Source organism: Somniosus microcephalus, chromosome 9 (assembly GCF_052327205.1).
Source record: "Somniosus microcephalus isolate GS21.2 chromosome 9, FLI_Smic_1.0, whole genome shotgun sequence".
In the NCBI taxonomy this organism is placed as follows: domain Eukaryota; kingdom Metazoa; phylum Chordata; class Chondrichthyes; order Squaliformes; family Somniosidae; genus Somniosus; species Somniosus microcephalus.
The window spans coordinates 103,491,779-103,512,118 of NC_140995.1; the positions used below are offsets into that span (position 1 = coordinate 103,491,779).

Consider the following 20,340-nt stretch of genomic DNA (forward strand, 5'->3'; position numbering starts at 1 on the left):
CTACTGCTATTTATTACTGTTGTGACACTTCTATTTAACCAGTATGGCCCAAGATCAATGTCATCCAGACATAGAAAAAAATATATCCAAGTGACACTGTAGTTTAAGTTACATTCTGTAGGCCAAACAACTTTCTTTAACATTGTGTGTTGTACCTGAAATAGCTAAAGAGCAAGATTTGAAGTACCTTAAGAGGTGGGACTTTGAGTTCATGTGGCTCATCTTTGTTTTTGGGAAAGTCCTTAGGCGGGGTCCGAAATAACTGATGGTCCAAATTGCGGGGTCTTTTCTCAGGACTGAGCAGAGACTCTCCTTCATTGGTAGACTTCCTCTTCAGACCCTCTGTAGTAACTTCCATTTCTTCTGTAGAACCTGCTTTTAGAACTTGATCTTGTTTGGAAAGTTCATGGGTCTTGCTCTCCACTGAATCGAAAGCCTCAGGTCTTTTACTTTCAGATATTTCTGAACTCTCTGACTTCAGCTGCGGTTTGGACTCATTTTGGTCCAATTTTGGCTTAGGTACCAAGACTTTAGCCTCTGGGGAGATAATACAGCCTACTTTTGCAGTCTGATTATCTTGTTTCAGCACTGAAGTACTATGGTCAAGGTCCACCTTCTTCTCAGATAGGTTACTAATCTCCGAGGGTCTATCTTCTTCAAGGTTTTTAATAATTGGGGATGATTTGGTGACTGACTGTTCTGAAGAGGCTGGTGATTTCTCTTCAACCTTTTCTTCTACTTTTAGCATCCCTACTTCTTTGGCTATTATTTTGTTGCCGGTTTCTCCTTTTGGCTCAATCTGTGTTTCAGCCTTGATGGAGGTTTCTTGTGTGGCTGACGGTACAGGGGCTTGTTTGGATGGTGGGCGTTCACAATCCGCAACGTTATTGGATGATGCAGTCAGCTTTTCTGAGTCTTCCAGACTTATACCAGAACTGCAAAATATTGAAGTTATTTGCAAAAAAAAAGTCAAACACATTTAAAAATCTAAAAGATTTTTTTAACATGTATTCAAAAACATGTACTTTAAAGCCTGTACAGATAAAATAAATAACTTAAATTGCACCTTCAAATGTTCAAAAAATAAATCGATTATAAACACCCTCAGATTATTTAGACTGGTCTCAATTTAATGTCAGTTGAAGTTAGCAACTTAGTCAGTGAAGTGGGCTTCCATACAGCGCAAATGACTATTAATTTTATATTCTGGCAAACATTGTGGGCTAGAACCGATCAAATGTACTTTTGAAAGAATACTTGTAAGTACAAGTCCACAATTGAAGGAGTATTAGCATACTGATGAGTTCTCTTTCTCGGTTTATCTGAAAAATCTATTTCTCCTTTATGTCCTCCACAGAGATTAAGCCTATGAATTTTGCACTCTGGGGGACATACTTATAGCCTGCAGATGTGAAACTGGCAGCTGTAACTGTCCTAGATAATGTAATGGAAAAATGTTATAGGTGATTACTAATGACTACAAAATTAAATGCAGTCTTTCTTTTGCCTTTCTACTGAAGAAAGGTTTCATTTTCATTTATCTAAAAAAAACCTACTCTTTAATTAAAACATCTGGCTCATACTGCTGGGCTCAAACCAGCACCTGCAGTATAACAGCGCCAGTAATGACTGAACAGGATTCCTTTGCTAGAAATTTAATACAGTATTACCCTCAAAGGAGATATACTTCAATATAAGGAAAAACAAAAATCAAAATTTGATGAAGTTTCTTACTTTTGACCATAGTAATTCTCAAAAACACTTTCCTTCCACTGTTCCACCTTCTTTTCTTTTTCTATCTCTTGTCGTATTCTCAGCTGCATCTCTGGAGTGAACTCTCCTGAAAATAAAACACGGAAAGTTAGAAATGGTGAATGTGCTGTGCAGTGTGCACTGAACTGGTGTAAATGCTCTCATCTCCAGCCAGCTATACAGAAGTGTAAAAAGAAAATGGAGCCTCAAATGTTCTGATTTACCAATGCACACCTTGATTTAAATATTCTAATCCATTCTATCAAACAAATGCTTTTAAATAAATTAATATTTTAGGGAATACTTTCATCTGAATGCCAAACTCAGATTTTTTTGACAACCAAAACAGATTCTATAGACCATAATGATTGCTGGTTGGCTAGAATCTGCATGGATTTGCAAAGAATATGGATGTTTATATTGTCATTTGGAAACTGAACTGTGCTTAAAAAATAGGGAGGAAAATATATAAATGTAGCATCAAATAAATTAGTACAGTTCTGGCCTTAGTAGGAACACTGTACAGTGGAGCCAAACATTCTGCCTATCTGGATATAATTGAAAGAGGATTCAAACTAATGTCTGGATGCTGTTTCCATGACCACAGTTTGCATTTAATCGTCAGTAAAAAAAAAAACCTCAAAATATGAGATAATTTCTTCAGCTCAAAATGGGAACCACTTTACTCTTAACAATTCTCTCTACATAACTTGAGCTTATCATATTAAGCATGGAGGAGAATGATTCCCCATCCAAACAGCTTTGTAGAATTGCTTCAGTCTTAACATAGTAACCATAGTACACAGCTTACAATGACTTGTTTCAAGCAAAAACAGTGCCTATGATTTTACACTTCAGACACTAATTTAAATTCAAATCAGCCCAGAATAGAAAAATTTGGCCTGGAAAATATGCGTTGGCATATTAGCAGATGAAGCCTCATCACATTTGTCTGAAATTCATCTCCGCTACTAGAGTTGAGGTGTTAACACATTTATTTTATATGGGTTAATGGCACTCCTAAACAGCTGAGATAGGAATTTCAGAAGAGCACGTCAGATTTTAGAATGCTAATATTTCATATCGTAATTTCAGGACTTCTGAGATTTTGACTGATGTGCATCACTGAACTAACAAAGGGCAACTCAGCAAGGGCACACGCTTTTGAGTGCTTACTGCTATCACAAAGCACAAGAAATAAACCTATTCCGATTCCCTACCACAGTAATACCAAAGCGGATAACTTCACATTTCTCCACATTATATTCCATCTGCCATATTCTTTCCCACACGTGCCTCTTTGCGTCCTCCTCGCAGCTTACTTTCCCGTTTAACTTTGTCAGCAAACATGGATACATTACACTCGGTAGGTCATTAATATAGATTGTAAATAGCTGTAGGCCCCAGCACTGATCCTTGCGGTACCCCACTAGTTACAGCCTGCTACCCAAAAATGACTCGTTTATTCCTACTCGCTGTTTTCTGGCCAATAACCAATCTTCAATCCATGCTAATATATTACCCCCAATCTCATGAGCCCTAATTTTGTGTAATAACCTCTTGTGTGGCACCTTAATGATTGCTATTTGAAAATCCAAAAACACATCATCCACTGGTTCCCCCTTATCTACCCTGCTAGTTACATCCTCAAAAAACGAACAGAATTGTCAAACATGATTTCCCTTTCATAAATCCGTGCTGACTCTGCACCATTGTATTTGAGACATTTTGTTTTTCTTTCGATAACTGTATGTGTGTATTACATGAAGTACTGTTGAGTTTGTCTGAAAAACTGCATATTAAAGAATTAATAGAAGTGTTGGTTTTAACAGCTATGGGGTTAAAAGCAGAAACAGTACAAGAGTTTTCCCAAACTCTGTTTCATAGAGAATGAAAGGCTCCGTTCCATTCTCTGCTTGAGATAAGTTGGAACAGAAAATAAGAGAGAGATGAAACAGACCAAATTTGTCATAACAGAACTTTGTCAACACTTAGCAGACACTTTTATATTCATTCCAAAGCAGTTCTGGCAAAAGTGATGCACTGTGGACTTTTCCAATATCTATATATTTATTTTACAGTACTTTTAGTATTTTTCTTTCCCTATTTAATTGTAAAAGGTATTCATTGTTTTATTCTGTTAATCTTTGTTCTCTAGGGATGTATTTTAAGGAGCTGTCTTTTCTTTCAATAGTCTAACAGCCTGCAGTGAATTTTGCCCTTAAGATCTGAAAGCTGTACCTTTTTCGTGCTCTGTGTTTGCAATGGTGCATACCCAAAGGGTAATAGCCACCCCACTTGGAGTAATGTGGTTACTAGTTTTAACATATCTTCTACTACATTGCGGACATACATTGGTTTCAGGTTCCCCAATGCCACCACTTCAAAATTCTCAGAATTGTGTTTAAATCCCTTCATGGCCTCACCCCCTCTATCTCTCTAATCTCTTCCATCCTACAACGCCAACCACCACCATCCCTCCCCCTTGCCAAACTCACTGTTCCTCTGCCTCTGGTCTCCTGTTCTGAGTGAGGGCTGAATCCTCAGAGTCATCTCCTACTCTCCGACTTGGCATAAGATCAGGATAATGATCATCACTGATCTGCAGGGAAACAGAGTGCTAATATACCTTAATACCTGGGAGAAAATATCCTGCAAACGCTCTGAAATGATGCCTCGGAGATCTTGGAATCCAACAGTCATTGATCTCTTTATTCCATCAGCAAAGGCCTGAATGCAGCCAAAGCACATTAGAGGTGGGACGTAAGGAGAGGGTCCTGCAGCTCCAGATTGCTCTACATTGTTGAGAAGCCCCCTTAGATGTTGCCGCAAATGGGGGCAATGGACCAACCCAGCCATCTGCTGCGCCTTTTCGAAGCCCTGCCATCTGCTGCAGTGCCTTCGTGTGAGTTTGATGCTCTGCCAGCATCCTTTTCATTGCAGGAAACCGGAGATTATCATCCTCCTCCATCTCCGCCAGCTCTTCCTCTGGGATCCTTATATGACATGCAGCACCCAGTGTCCATGCCTTATCTGAACTATCTATATCCTCCCGAGTGACTCTTTCTAGGCTGGTGAGTGTGAGAGAGAGAGTGTGAGTGATGGTGTGGGTGAATTCCTGTTGGCTATCTATGCTATTGAAGGTCCTGCCATTGGATCAGTTTCTCTCTCTGCTTCTTCCTTGTTTGTGAGAAAAAGATGAAGAAATGCTAGCCTTCCTGTTTCTTTACTGTTCCGTAAGGGTCTCCTCTGAGTATGGATGCCAGAAAACAGAGATCTTTTTAGGATCTTTGAACATTAGCACGTGTTCTGCGTTAAATAACTGCGGGTGCAGAACCTCCCACATTCCTTTCCCCTATCGCCTCAGCTGAGTGGGATCCCAGTATCTCACTGCCTCCTCCTGCTGGATTAATGGACAAATGGTTGCTGTTTCTTCTCCTGTAGCTGATTGTTCCTGTGAATTATATGCAATTTTTCTGGTATGAGAACAGAATGCTTGCTACTTTTGGTCACAGATGGTTTATTTGACAACTATTGGAGAATTTGTATCACTTCTATTACAGAGTTCTTATAGAAAAAATCATCATCAAAGAGCATACTTGCATTGCATGATTCTCTAGTCATAAAATGAAATTGTTCCACGTGAAGGAATCTGTACAGTTTATTTAGTTCATATGCTTATACTCGAGTTTGTTGCTGCACTTTTAGGGTTTATAGGCCTATAGCCTATAAAGTGTAAAATATAGATGAATAGCAGCTTGCTGCCAACATACTTACTTCTGCTGACCCTGAGATGAGCTTCCGACCACATATCCACGCCATCACTAAGACCGTCTATTTCCACCTCTAACATTGCCCGACTCCGGCCCTGCCTCAGTTCTTCTGCTGCTGAAACCTTAACCATGCCTTTGTTTCTTTAGACTTGACTATTCCAACACACTCCTGGCTGGCCTCCCACATTCTATACTCCGTAAACTTGAGGTTATCCAAAACTCTGCTGCCTGTGTCCTAACTCGCAACAAGTCCCGTTCGCCCATCACCCAAGTGCTCGCTGACCTACAGTGGCTCCTGGTTAAGCAATGCCTCGATTTTAAAATTCTCATTTTTGTTTTCAAATCCCTCCATGGCTTCACCCCTCCCTATCTCTCTAATCTCCTCCAGCCCTACAACTCTCTGGAATATCTGCCTCTTGAGCATCCCTGATTTTATTTGCACCACCAGCCGGCAAGGTCCAAAGCTCACGATTCCCTCCCTAAACCTCACTGCCTCTCTTTCCTCCTTTAAGATGCTTTTTAAAACCTCTCTCTTTGACCAAGCTTTTGGCTGTCAGCGCTAATATCTCCTCATGTGGCTTGGTGTCAAATTCTGTTTGACAATGCTCCTGTGAAGCGCTTTGGGATTGTTTACTACATTAAAGGCGCTATTATAAATACAAGTAGTAGTTGTTATTGTTGTGAGGTCATTAAACTTCCCCCGCCAGTGGAGGGAGTCCTGAGGGTTGGGGAGTTGCCACTCATTGCCTGTGCCACCTCCTTCTACATGGTCTTGTCTGCTGTACTGGCAGGTCTCTTGCGACCCACTCCCACCATTCCATCTCTCCTGTCTGAAGAATCTTCAAACACTCTCCAAGAAGGTTGAGGTTCCCCTCTCCTCTGGTTCTGTTGGAGCCATGACTTCAGCTGGATGGATCTGTTTTAAGAGCAGTTTAGCTTTAAAAGCTGCAGGTGCACCCTTACAGGTGCTCCCGCTATTCTCCCCACCCACCCCCCGACAACCCCCAATCCTCAGCATATATTTTCTGGGCTGTTTGGCATAAGTAACCAACTGCTGGAGGGACTTGCGTCCGTCTCCTGTCCAGCAATATTAACATTTTCGGAGAATGTCAGTCAGTGTTGCGCGGGGGGGGGGGGGGGGGGGGTCATAGTGTGGGTGGAGCTCCTGCCCCACCGCAGTTGCAGTGATGGATCACAAGGCTTGTTGGAGAAACAGTGCAAACAGGATTTAAATATTTATCTAGTGCTGCTGATTTTGCATTACACTGATGAATTGGTTTATTTTGTGCATGGTCCAAGGATGAAATTGTTATTAGGGTAACAGCAGTGATGATGGTTTGTCCTTTTGTTATGGCACCCACTGGTGTGATCAATATTAATTAATTTCAGATGACAGAAGAAAATGTCCAATCCCAATTCATTTTCTGGTGGACATTTATTTGCCTTTCCTGTCCGTTTTTGGTGTCTCCTTCTTTTCCTCTCTATTTTTAGTTCACTTTCTCCCCACTACGCGCTTCCATGGCGTTCCTCACTGGTGTGCCGCTCAGCTCTTTGCTTCGCTGATCATCAGATCTCAATCACAAAACAACCTGCAGCCCCTGCTGCGACTCAGAGCATCTCCAAAAACCACAGTAACTGAAAGTCAGCGGGAGATGAAAGATAAAAAAAAAGAAAGACTTGCATTTATATAGCGCCTTTCACAACCACCAGACGTCTCAAAGTGCTTTACAGTCAATGTAGTACTTCTGAAGTGGAGTCACTGTTGTAATGTGGGAAACGCGGCAGCCAATTTGCGCACATAAAGGTCCCACAAACAGCAATGTGATAATGACCATTTAATCTGTTCTTTTTTGTTATGTTGGTTGTGGGATAAATATTGGTCAGGACACCGGGGATAACTCCCCTACTCTTCTTCGAAATGGTGCCATGGGATCTTTTATGTCCACCTGAGAGAGCAGACGGGGCCTCAGTTTAACTGACTCATTCGAAAGACAGCACCTCCAACAGTGCAGCACTCCCTCAGCACTGCACTGAGGGATCAAGGGGTATGGGGAGAAGGCAGGGACTGGGTACTGAATTTGGATGATCAGCCATGATCGCATTGAATGGCGGAGCAGGCTCGAGGGGCCGAATGGCCTACTCCTGCTCCTATCTTCTATGTTTCTATGCACTGGAGTGTCAGCCTGGAGTGGGACTTGAACCCACAACCTTCTGACTCAGAGGCGAGTGTGCTACCCACTGAGCCACAGCTGACACTGTGTATAATGAAAACTCAGAAACAGCAGCAGACAGAAGAACCGGGTGAGATTTTCACAGGCGGAAGATGATATTTGGGATCAATATTCTTAAAAGAACAATGGCACAGACAGAGCCTATTATTAACTATGGTACACTGATTAAACAATATGCTGTAAGACAAGGTGAGAAATGCTTCCCAAAGACAATCCCGAGAAAGCAGTGCTAATAGAAGTGATCTCGGAAACGATGATTAAAAAGCTGCATAAATATAAGGTATAAAGTAAACTGAAAATCAATTAGTGGAAAATATATTCAAAGTTTTACTCAAAGTCAGTGAAATGGTCAATAAAAGCTTAATTAGGTTAAGTAAAAAGACCCAGAAAGTGGCCTTTGCCTGTTGTGCGTCTGATCAGTGGAATGCCCTGATTGACTGTCGCGATTTTGATGGTCGGGCCTCATTTAATCCGACTGGAGAGCAGCGGATACCAAACGGTTGTCCCAAGGTAGCTCGCCAGTTTTGGACCGCAGGAATGTTCTCCGGTTGGGACACCTGCAGAGGCCCACAGTGTTTTTGTGGAGCCTGGAGGAGCATTGCCATATTTTAGGTCAGAAGTCTTGAGGATAATCTAAACCTACAACATCCAACCCTTCACTGTTAATAACAACTGTATCTGTGAAATGTATTTAAAACACATTTTTAGAGAGGGTATGGATACTTTTGAGGTTTCTAAAGCAAAGATATAATTACATTATCTGGATCAGAATTTGTCGTGAATTCAAACGATCATCTCAGAAGAAATCCTCAAGTACTCATCCAGTCTCTGCTGATCAGTTTGTCAACTATAAAATCCTCCTGTCTGCTAAGACTACGGCTGAGTGAAGGAAAGTTAGAAAAATAATTTTAGTTGAGAAAGTAACAGACAGACAAAGTGAAACATTATGGTATGAAAAGACTGGTGCATTTTTTCATTAAACATACAGGTTACTTCTGACTAGCTGACAATTGTTAAATGTATTATAGAGTCTTGTGATAATCACCAGTTTGCCACTGGCACCTGCTAGGAACAGTGTGAGTTGGCAGTACCAAGTTATATTGCCCCACTCAGCATCACTTCATGCTTTCACATGAAAAAAGTTCTGCTCACTGGTGTGCAAAGGCCAGTTTTTGTTTTACATGTTAATAAAGAACAATAAGAAGTTCAGCAATTTGATACTCTCACCTAAACCTCTCCACCTTTCATTGCCTTCTCCTCATTTAAAAATCTTCTCCAAACCCATCTCTTTGACCAAGCTTTTACCCACTCCTTTCTTGGCTTGGCATCTTTTTTTCCTTATGCTTATCTCTAAAGTGTTTTGGGAGATTTTTCAATGTTACATGCAAGTTGTTGTTTCATGAGTATTCATTTCTATATTATAATTGAATCCCAGTAAGCTTTTCTGACGTGTGCAGAATTTAAGCACATTTACGGGGGTCATATTTACAAATTAAGGACAACAAAAGAAAACAGGAAATGCAGGACCTGTTTTTATACAAGGTGGTAAGTATGTGAGCAGATTTCCTGCACAAGTGGTAGAACAAGAAACCTTACTGGGTTTTAAGAAGGAACCAGATAAGCTCTTGTCAACAAATTGGATTCAGGGTTATTAGAGATGCAACAAGGGAGTACTGTGGATAGGTGGGTTAGATGGACTGTTACTATGTGAAGATTAAATAATCATAGCTCCCGAGTACCTAATGCAGGATTCCTACAGTACATTCTCTCTCCACTATATAATAGCATCTCAAAGGCTGTTCTGGCTTCTTAATGATGGAAAAAGTTGCTATAGCAATTTCATGCTGACCATTTCACTGTGGGCGGACCACCTAAATGCTAAAATCTGCAGACAATAAACCTCCACAAATCTGAATGCAGTCATAACAGATTGTTCTTTTGATAAAATTATGCAATTGTGTCACTTCCAGTTGTAGGCACAGTAACATAACCAACTACTAAGGAGCTATCCAGATGGAAAGAATATTGAAAGAATATGGTAACATCCTTATAATCCTGTAGAGCTGACAAATTGTGACAGAAATGAAAATATAATTAATTCCAATTGTCATTGGCAACTGAAGTCTGAAAAATAATCCCTTTTTTCTCTGCTATTGTTGCAAATGGCACCAACATTTTGACTCCACGGCTTTTGTGAGAGAGAAACTGTAGCACACCCAAAGGCAAAAGCAGCCAGTCCTGACATTAAATAATCACTTTAATTAAATAAATAGCTGGTGATATGGAAAGAGACTATCCTGCAGGTAACTCTCAAGTTATAACTCAAATACTCTAATCTGACTACTTCACCATAAAGTTGCACAACTAGTCATGTGGCACAGAGGCAGTAGACAATATTTCTTCTTGTATTGACCTATGACTTGAAGATCCTAATTTTCTACTGAGGTTCAATAACAAGACAGTTCAAAAGAAAAACAAAGGCCCATAAATTCCTGGAGCTTGAAAGAATGCAAGTCCCTTTACTGCCGGAAGGAGGCCTGGAACACAGGCTCAATCCGGTCGGCTGGAATTCCGCCCAGTTAGGCTGGACTTTTAAATTCTGGCTGGGGGTTGCCTTGGGCAAATCTTCTTGTTCCCGCACACTTCAAGGGAGTGTCAGTGGAGTTTGTGAGCTTCCCCGAAAAATTCCTCCTTTTAGGCTCTTGAAAGGCCTCATTGGAATCAATGCATGTTCAGACTTGGCTTGAGTCTCTGAGTCCTTCTGAAGACCCCAAACTGGAACTAGGATAAGGTAATCGATCCCCAAGGGGATTCGCTGCCTTCTCTGGTCTAGTGGCTCCAGGGGTAGTTGAAGACTTTTTTTTTTTTTTAAAGAAATTTTTTTCTTCAGCCTATCTAGGCCTTCATCTTAGAAGGGCGGCCCACATGGACTATGCAAATTACCCCATCCTCAGGATTTGGGATGGAGTCTCCAGCCTTGACTGGAGCGAGGCCGCAGGTAGTTCCATGCCTAAGAATCAACTACTGATTGTGCTGTACCTGAAAGTGACAACCCTCAATGGAACATGTTTAAATTGTGCAAGTTTACTTGAAAGACCAGCTTTATTCCAAGGTTTAAGTCTCTGCAGCCAGCCAATATAATTTTCTCAACTCCCAGAAAAGTCTCAAAGTGCTTCATACAGTGAATACTTGGAAACGCAATGACTTTTTTTTAAGTAGGTAAACACAACAGTTATTTTCTGTGCAAAAATATCACAGACAGCCATGGGATGAATGATGAGTAATTTGTTTTTTGCTTTTCTAATAGTGCTATGGAACATTAAACATCCACTTGAACTGGCTGGCATCATCATAGCACCACCAACAGTACTGCACTAAAGTGTTAGTCTAGATCATGTGCTCAAGTCACGAGTGGGTTTTGAATTCCCAAACTTCTGATTCAGAGTTAAGAATCCTACCAACTGAACCAACCTAACATTTGATAGATGACTGTTCTGTGCACAAATATAAAGCAATACTTCCATCTCTGTTTCACAAGGAATAATGAAGAACAATGGAATGACAATCTTTAGGAAAAGATAGAACTTAGGAAACATTTATTGTGAGAGAGAGAGAGAGAGAAAGTAAAACTGTGGATGTCGAAATCCTGATTCAGGTTTCCCACCCAAAATAGAGTATGCCTATTTTTTAATTTCAAATGCTATCTGGCCTGCTGTGCATTTCCAGCATTTTCCATTTTTAATATATAAAGACTAAAGAGCACTGTTCCATTCTTACACATCTGCAGGCAGGCATGGGCCACTAACAAGGTTTACAGCTCACTTACCTCCTAGCTGAAAGGCTATGTTTCAAGAAGGCATGGTTGCTTATTGACTCCCATGGACATACATAATACTAGGTTTTTTTTCAAATTAGTTGCCATTTGTTGAGTAAGAATTTCACCATAAGTGGTTGGAAGTGTAAAGCTACAACAAACCACAAAAGAATAGTAACACAGAAACAAAACAGAGAGAGAGAAAAACATAATGGTGATACATGCTAAATGCCAAGTTTCTTCCACCCCCCCACCCCAGTTTTTAATAGCTGGAAAGTAACTTGATCACAGCAGACAGAATATATTAGCATTTTCCATACAATTATGAACTCTCACTGGGGGAGGGAGTCATTAAGACCAACAGGTGTATGTCAAAAAAATTTCCAGGCAACTATTATGAAGCAGAATATGAAATACTAAAACTCTACCCAGGTGTCCTCCATGACAATAAGAAAAGATGAAATAATGGCTACAGGTAGTGTTATACTGCATGTTCTGAACCAAGATTTTCATGAAGCCAACTCTGAAGTCCAGTGTGTTGCCCTGACTTTGATTGAGATGGTATAAATGAAGTCCATCTAAGAAGACATCACCCCTAGTCTTGAATCAGGAGAAAATAGTGTGAAAGTACAAGAAGCAATATAAATCATAGGCCATGCAGCGGAATGTGCATGTGTGGAGACATTCCAGTATAAGCTTAGGCTAAGTCAGGAGCTTTGGTGTATTGATCGATCCCTAGATTAGCTCCCTTTCCCACATCCAATCTGTTACCAAGACAACCTTCTATCACCTCTGAAATATCATCCGCCGACCCCCTTAACCGTCTCCCACTGCTGCTGAAATTCAAACCTATGCTTTTATCATCCCAAGATTTCACTTCTCTCATGCTCTTGTTACCAGCCTGCCTGCATTAACCGCCATAATCTACTCCTTGTTCTCTGCTTCCTACATACTATTGTTGATGGCCATTCTTTCAGCTACTATTCCCCCATGCTAGAACTCTCTTCCTAAATCTCTCTGGTTTCCCACCTCCCTCCCTGCTTACAGAGCCCTCGTACACACCCGCATCTCTAACTGTGCTTTCAGACCCATCCCGTCCAACCTTCTAGTTCACTTTTTCCCTTCTACTTGGTATCCATTCTTTACTTCCACTCTGTAATCTTTCTATATGCAAGGGGCATTACAGAAATACAATAAAAACAGAAAGTGCTGCAAATACTCAGCAGGTCAGGCAGCAAATGTGGAGAGAAACAGAGTTAACGTTTCAGGTTGATGACCTTTCATCAGAACGGTTCTAATGAAAGGTCAGCGAACTGAAACACTAACTCCATTTCTCTCTCCACAGATGCTGCCTGGCATGTTGAATATTTCCAGCATTTTCTGTTTTTATTTCAGATTTCCAGCATCCACAGTAATTTGCTTTTGTATTAGAGAAATGCAAGCTGTTGGTGTTTTAGTATAACTCAGCACTCCTGACTAATACTGCTACACAAAACAGTGTTCCAGCACAATATAACAGTCCAAGTAGATTCTGACACTGTTAGGCTTCACATGTACTCTAGCAGTGTCCCTACATACTTCCAGGATCCTAGAAGACCACAACCTATCGTATTGGTTCCATGCTTCTGGCAGATTTCTTCTATTTGCCAGATGATATCTCACAGGCAGGACAGCATGGTTTAGCTACCCTAGTGATAGTTGTTTTCTTCTGAAAGAATATCCCCCTATCTTGGTTCCTTCCAGCTTCTCTATAGTCATGCAGCCTAGTTTGTGGGTCAGACAATTTGTCCCAGTGCCAATATCAACCAACCTGTAGCTTGGTTGAGTGTCCATGATCAGCGGTTCAGTTTAATTGACACCAAGATTAGATATGAAACCCAAGAATATTCAATTAATACTAGTGGATGTCCCGCAGTGTTACTAACAAGTAGTTGGAGGATATATTGACTGATAAAGACAGAAGGATTATATAGTATAATGAGGAATGTATTATCGTGGCATATATTAGCTACTGTTGCCAATAAAGGGAATGCTGCTTACAAAAAAAAACTGTTTTAAAGTGAAATTATATCGAAATTGAAATGAACTCAAATAATTAGAAAATGAGATGAAATTCTACATTGGAAAAATGTTATATAGTTGTTTAATGTAATATTTCGACCATTTTTCCCACAGAAAGTTCTTGAGAAAAGAAGTTACCTTTAAGCGTGTTTTAAAACAGTGTATTCATGCAAGTTAAAATAAAATGCCTGAAATGGTAGGTAATTAAGATGCGAACAAGTTTGCTTTGGCGCTGTTTTCCTGTGGACGGAGGATAATTTGTTAGCTTGTCTCCTTAATTGATAAACAACTCACATCCATTGTGTTGAAAGGGTGACTGGTCCCAGATGCTTGGCATGGAGTCTGGTAACCATTCCCTTTCTGGGTGTGAACAAAGATAAAAGACACAGACACAGGCAGTCAAGTTTTGACCAGAATGCTATGAGGCAGTCAGGCAGCAACGGTCGCGAGAAGGTTAGACTGCAGGAGGGAAAGTCAGTAATTATTTTGTTTAAGTCAAGTAAGACGACCCATTGACGTACAGAAGCATAGTGTGTTCTTTATTTTATATTATTGCGTGAAGGTTATTTGTGCTTCGTGAATCCAATTCTAACTGTTCTTCTGTATCTTGTTGTAAAATAAAGCAATTTATCGATTCGGATCAAGCCTAATCTCACCAATTGTTTGCTTAGTCTGCCTTCAGAGAGATTGAAGAAGCATAAATTTGAATGGCATGAATCTGCAGTTCACATGACAAAGGGTTATCACCATTATGCCCCTGGGCTATGCTATCAAACAAGTAGATATGGGGAGGTGAGAGTCAACTCCCATAAAAAGTCCCAAAAGACTAAAATCGGGCAGGTTGTAAATCCAGCATTGCACCTGATCCCATCAGTTTCCTGATGGGTGGTTTAGGTTAAAATTGCCCACATAGTCTGTCTTTTAGTTCATTAAAGCACTTAAAGAGTTAATACTATATATATATTTATGTGATTCACAACAGTGCCAGTTTTTCAGTCCAGTAATGGGAAGGCAGCAAAAGGAGAGGAGGATCAGGTGAGCAGTCCAATGTCCAGGGAGGAGGATGAGGGAAGTGGGGGTTGGTCATGATGTCATCTGGAGGCAGAGGATGCCACGAGCCAGGGTGGTCGCAGGTAGGGGACTCAAGACCGAACCACAGACACTGGGAATGAAGCCTGACAGGCTGCAGCCTGATTAAGCATAGGGTGAGTGGCCACAAAATCTACTAGACAGATGGGGGGGGGGGGAATCTCAGTATGGGGGAGCCAGCAGCTTCAGGCCCCAAAGTTGAATGGGGTGGTTGACAGTATTAGCAATGAGTGAGCAATTCCAAAACAATTGCTGGAGGACCTAGGAGTTGCGGCCAGTAGGATCAAGTCATCAGATTCTTGTCAGTCAATCAGACGAACCTTAGCGAAGTAGGTAATACAGTACTGCTAGAGCACCACTTAGCTTGGACATTCAGCGAGGAGGTTCCTAATTAGTCAGTACTGCATTAAAAGGATTAAGAAAACTGAAACAAATTGCAATATGACAGAAGTGGTGTGATGGATAGTGTGAAAAACCAGTGATACAGGAAGTATCACACCGACAAGGCAATTCATAAATTACTTGTGAATCTCTAATGCCCTTGATCATGGTTAGGAGAAGGAATTGGCAGATCTTTTAGCTATATTTCCTCTAACAGGCAGAAAGAGATTGCAGCATCACTTCTGGAGCAAGTAAGCAAAGGCATCCTTGCAATGTTGGTCATCATTGACTGTAGTGCCACATCTAAAGCCAGTAAGAACAAAAGGCATTATCCATTGATTTCAATAGACCAGGGGCATAGCAATGTTACCCATTCAAGAATTACAGTACTGGAATGTGTGCTGCTCATTATTTTTTAACCAGTAAACATTATTGAGAATATTTCTCAGTAATAGTAATTAACTGTTTGAGGAAATATTCTCAATAATCCTTACTGGTTAAAAAAAAGAGCAGCACTCAATCCAGTATTGTATAAATTCTACTTAGTTATACTCATTCAACATTACTGGGAATATTCTCTACTTCAAATAGACATTACACAAGCTATTTAGCTGGGCACTTCCATCTATATAAGAACATAAGAAATAGGAGCAGGAGTAGGCCAATCGGCCCCTCGAGCCTGCTCCGCCATTCAATAAGATCATGGCTGATCTGATCCTAACCGCCAATCCACTATCACAGGACTATCTCCTGAATCTAACAGAATTAGACACACGAAACAGGAGCAGGATCAGGCTACACGGCCCCTGGGCCCGCTCCGCTACCCACAGGGCCATGACCTATCCGAACCTAGACTCATGTCCAAATTCCTGTCCGCTCCCCGTAACCCTTAATTCCCTTTTCTTCTAGGAAACTGTCTATTTCTGTTTTAAATTTATGTAATGATGTAGCTTCTACAGCTTTTTGGGGCAGCATATTCCATGGACCTACCACCCTCTGAGTGAAGTAGTTCCTCCTCATCTCAGTTTTGAAAGAGCAGCCCCTTATTCTAAGACTATGCCCCCTAGTTCTAGTTTCACCCATCATCTGGAACATCCTCCCTGCATCCACCCGATCCAACCCCTTCACAATCTTATATGTTTCAATAAGATCGCCTCTCATTCTTCTGAACTCCAATGAGTAGAGTCCCAATCTACTCAACCTCTCCTCATATGTCCATCCCCTCATCCCCGGGATTAACCGAGTGAACCTTCTTTGTACTGACTCGAGAGCAAGTATGTCCTTTCTTAAGTATGGACACCAAAACTGTATGCAGTATTCCAGGTGCGGTCTCACCAATACCTTGTACAACTGAAGCAATACCTCCCTATTTTTATATTCTATCCCCCTAGCAATGAAAGCCAACATTCCATTGGCCTTCTTAATCACTTGCTGCACCTGCATACTAACCTTTTGAGTTTCGTGCACCAGGACCCCCAGATCCCTTTGTACTTCAGTACTTTCCAGTTTCTTGCCATTAAGATAATAACTTGCTCTACGATTTTTCCTGCCAAAGTGCATAACCTCACACTTTCCAGTATTGTATTCCATCTGCCAAATCTCTGCCCACTTACTTAGTCTGTCTATGTCCCTTTGCAGGTTTTTTATGTCCTCCTCACTCACTACTTTCCCTCCCATCTTAGTATCATCTGCAAACTTTGATATGTTACACTCGGTCCCCTCCTCCAAATCGTTAATATAGATTGTAAAGAGTTGGGGACCCAGCACTGACCCCTGCGGAACACCACTGGTTACTGATTGCCAGTCTGAGAATGAACCATTTATCCCAACTCTCTGCCTTCTGTTAGATAGCCAATCCTCTATCCATGCCAGAATATTACCCCCAATCCCGTGATTTTTTATCTTAAGCAATAATCTTTTGTGTGGCACCTTGTCAAATGCCTTTTGGAAGTCTAAATACACTACGTCCACTGGTTCACCTTTATCCACCCTATATGTTACTTCCTCAAAGAACTCCAGCAAATTTGTCAAACATGACTTCCCCTTCATAAAACCATGCTGACTTTGTCTTATTAAATTATGATTATCCAAATGTCCTGTTACTGTCTCCTTAATAATGGACTCCATATGAAACTGCAATTGGAGAAGGTAGTACAGGAAACTTTGATATCCGGCACTGACGGGACCGAGTTGGTGCCGTAACATCAAAAGTGCCGGACATACCAGAGTTAATGTTTAAACATACGGAACCGAGAAGCTCCGTGTGAATCAACAAACAGTCGGCTGCAGCTGCAAGCATCTGTAGCTGAAGCTATTGCTATAGCTACAGACCTTGCAGTGCTTGATTGGGAAAAAAAAGCAATGAGAACTAAAAAAAATATAGAAAACGGCTCCTGATTTTTGCCGTTAGATTGAGTATTCCAGACATATAACCTCCGGATAAACCAAAGTTTCCTGTATAGGTAGTACAGAAGGTAGTATTTCTCTCTTTATAAACTTTAACTCTGTGGTTTATAGTTTCTAAAGTCTCTGTGGTGTAGCGGGCACTGTTTATAAACCAGGGCTCTTAAATATACTATTTAACGGTAGTGTAGTTGGTGGGATTGATTTGATTTAATTTAATTGCAATTAATTAAAGGGTAAGTCATGACAGGAGAGCCCGGCCCCATTGTATGCTCCTCCTGCACTATGTGGGAACTCGGACACTTCCTGTGTCCCTGACAACTATGTGTGCAGGAAGTGTGTCCAGCTGCAGCTACTGACAGACCGCATTGCGGCGCTGGAGCTGCGATTGGATTCATACGGGACCATTCGCGAGGCTAAGGACGTCGTGGATATCACGTTTGATCAGTTGGTCACACCGCAGGCAAAGGTTGGACAGGCAGAAAGGGAATGGGTGACCAACAGACAGAGTACTAGGCACAGGCAGGTAGTGAAGGGGTCCCCTGTGTACATCCCCCTCTCAAACAGATACACCACTTTGAGTACTGTTGGGGGGGATGGCTTACCAGAGGAAGGCAGCAGCAGCCAACTTCCTGGCACCAGGGGTGGCTTTGCTGCACAGGACGGGAGGAAAAAGAGGGGGAGAGCTTTAGTAATAGGGGATTCTATTGTAAGGGGAATAGATAGGCGTTTCTGCGGCCGCAAACGAGACTCCAGGATGGTGTGTTGCCTCCCCGGTGCAAGGGTCAAGGATGTCTCAGAGCGGCTGCAGAACATCTTGGAAGGGGAGGGTAAACAGCCAGTTATCGTGGTACATATAGGTACCAACGTTATAGGTAAAAAGCGGGATGAGGTCCTAAAAGTGGAATATAGGGAGTTAGGAGGTAAATTAAAAAATAGGAACTCAAAGGTAGTAATCTCAGGATTGCTACCAGTGCCACGTGCTAGTCAGAGTAGAAATAGAAGGGTATTTCAGATGAATACGTGGCTAGAGGAATGGTGCAAGGGGGAGGGATTCAAATTGCTGGGACATTGGAACCGGTTCTGGGGGAGGTGGGACCAGTTCAAACTGGACGGTTTGCACCTGGGCAGGGCCGGGACCGATGTCCTAGGGGGAGTGTTTGCTAGTGCTCTGGGGGAGGGTTTTAACTAAAATGGCAGGGGGTTGGGAACCTGCGGCACGCTGCGGTACTGCAGGCCTTCCTCCCACTGTTAAGGGGGAGGGGCTTGCAACAGCGCGAGCGCCGGCAAAAGAGCCCGGCACCAAGGAGAAGTGCTGGGCTCTCGGGAAACAGCCAGCAATGCCGCGGGGGGGGGGGGGGGGGGGGACCAGGAGGCTGAGGACGGAGGTGCTGGCAGGCGGCCGCCGAAAAAGCGGCCGCCCCGCACCTCCACCTTAACTTGCGCCTCTGCCGGCTCAGTAAGGCCCCGTGAACCGGGCGCGGGTAGCGAATGGCGCAACTGCGGCGTTCGCTACCAAATATCGCGAACGGGGCGCTGCGCACACCGATGACGTCATCGGTGGCGGCGCAGCGCAAATGTCTAACGCCACCATTAGCGCCCCTGCTGAATATCACGGGAGGCGCAGCCAGTGGCGCTACAGCCACTGACTGCCTCTTTAGGCACTAACAGGTGGCGCTACTCACCCAATTTTTCCCCCTTTGTGTGTTAATGCGAGGAGCATTCGTAATAAGGTGGATGAATTAGCTGCGCAAGTAGAGGTAAATGAATATGATTTGATTGGGATTACAGAAACATGGCTCCAGGGTGGCCAAGGCTGAGAACTCAACATCCAGGGGTACTCAATATTCAGGAAAGATAGGCAAAAAGGAAAGGGAGGTGGGGTAGCATTGCTGGTTAAAGAAGGGATTAACACAATTGTAAGGAAGGATATTAGCTCTGATGATGTGGAATCTGTATGGGTAGAACTGAGAAATACTAAGGGGCAGAAAACGTTAGTGGGAGTGGTATATAGACCTCCAAACAGTAATGCGGAGGTTGGGGACGGCATTAAAAGGGAAATTAGAGAAGCGTGCAATAAGGGCACAGCAGTCATCATGGGTGACTTTAATCTACATATAAATTGGGCTAACCAAATTAGTAACAATACTGTGGAGGAGGAATTCCTGGAGTGTTTAAGGAATGGTTTCCTGGACCAATATGTCGAGGAACCAACCAGAGATCAGGCCATCTTAGACTGGGTATTATGTAACGAGAAAGGATTAATTAGCAATCTTGTTGTACGAGGCCCCTTGGGCCGGAGCGATCATAATATGATCAAATTCTTCATTAAGATGGAGAATGAAGTAGTTGACTCAGAGACTAGGGTCCTAAATTTAAATAAAGGAAACTACGATGGTCTGAGGCGCGAGTTGGGTAGGATTGATTGGGGAATGTCACTCAAAGGGTTGACGGTGGATAGGCAATGGCAAACATTCAAAGACCGCATGGATGAACTACAGAATTTGTTCATCCCAGTTTGGCATAAAAATAAAACAAAAAAGGTGACTCAACCGTGGCTAACAAGGGAAATTAGGGATAACATAAGATCCAAGGAGAGGACATATAAGTTGGCCAGAAAAAGCAGTAAACCTGAGGATTGGGAGCAGTTTAGGATTCAACAAAGGAGGACAAAGGGATTAATTAAGAAAGGGAAAATAGAATATGAGAATAAGCTTTCAGGGAACATAAAAACTGACTGTAAAAGCTTTTATAGATATGTGAAGAGAAAAAGATTGGTGAAGTCAAGCGTATGTCCCTTGCAGTCAGAATCAGGGGAATTTACAGGAAACTTTGT

The 20,340-nt window shown here is 42.1% G+C and overlaps 1 protein-coding gene across 16 annotated transcripts in view; it reads right to left on the reverse strand.

The window, feature by feature from the left end:
• asxl2 (ASXL transcriptional regulator 2) overlaps window positions 1–20,340 on the reverse strand; it is a 291,236-nt gene that overhangs the window by 6,795 nt on the left and 264,101 nt on the right. For all 16 annotated transcript variants that reach the window (XM_085996929.1, XM_085996940.1, XM_085996938.1 and 13 more), the window contains 2 exons: window positions 1,735–1,840; window positions 188–935 (listed from right to left, as the gene is read on the reverse strand). In XM_085996929.1, the coding sequence (XP_085853055.1) occupies window positions 188–935; window positions 1,735–1,840 (854 nt within the window). The remainder of the gene's footprint in view (window positions 1–187; window positions 936–1,734; window positions 1,841–20,340) is intronic.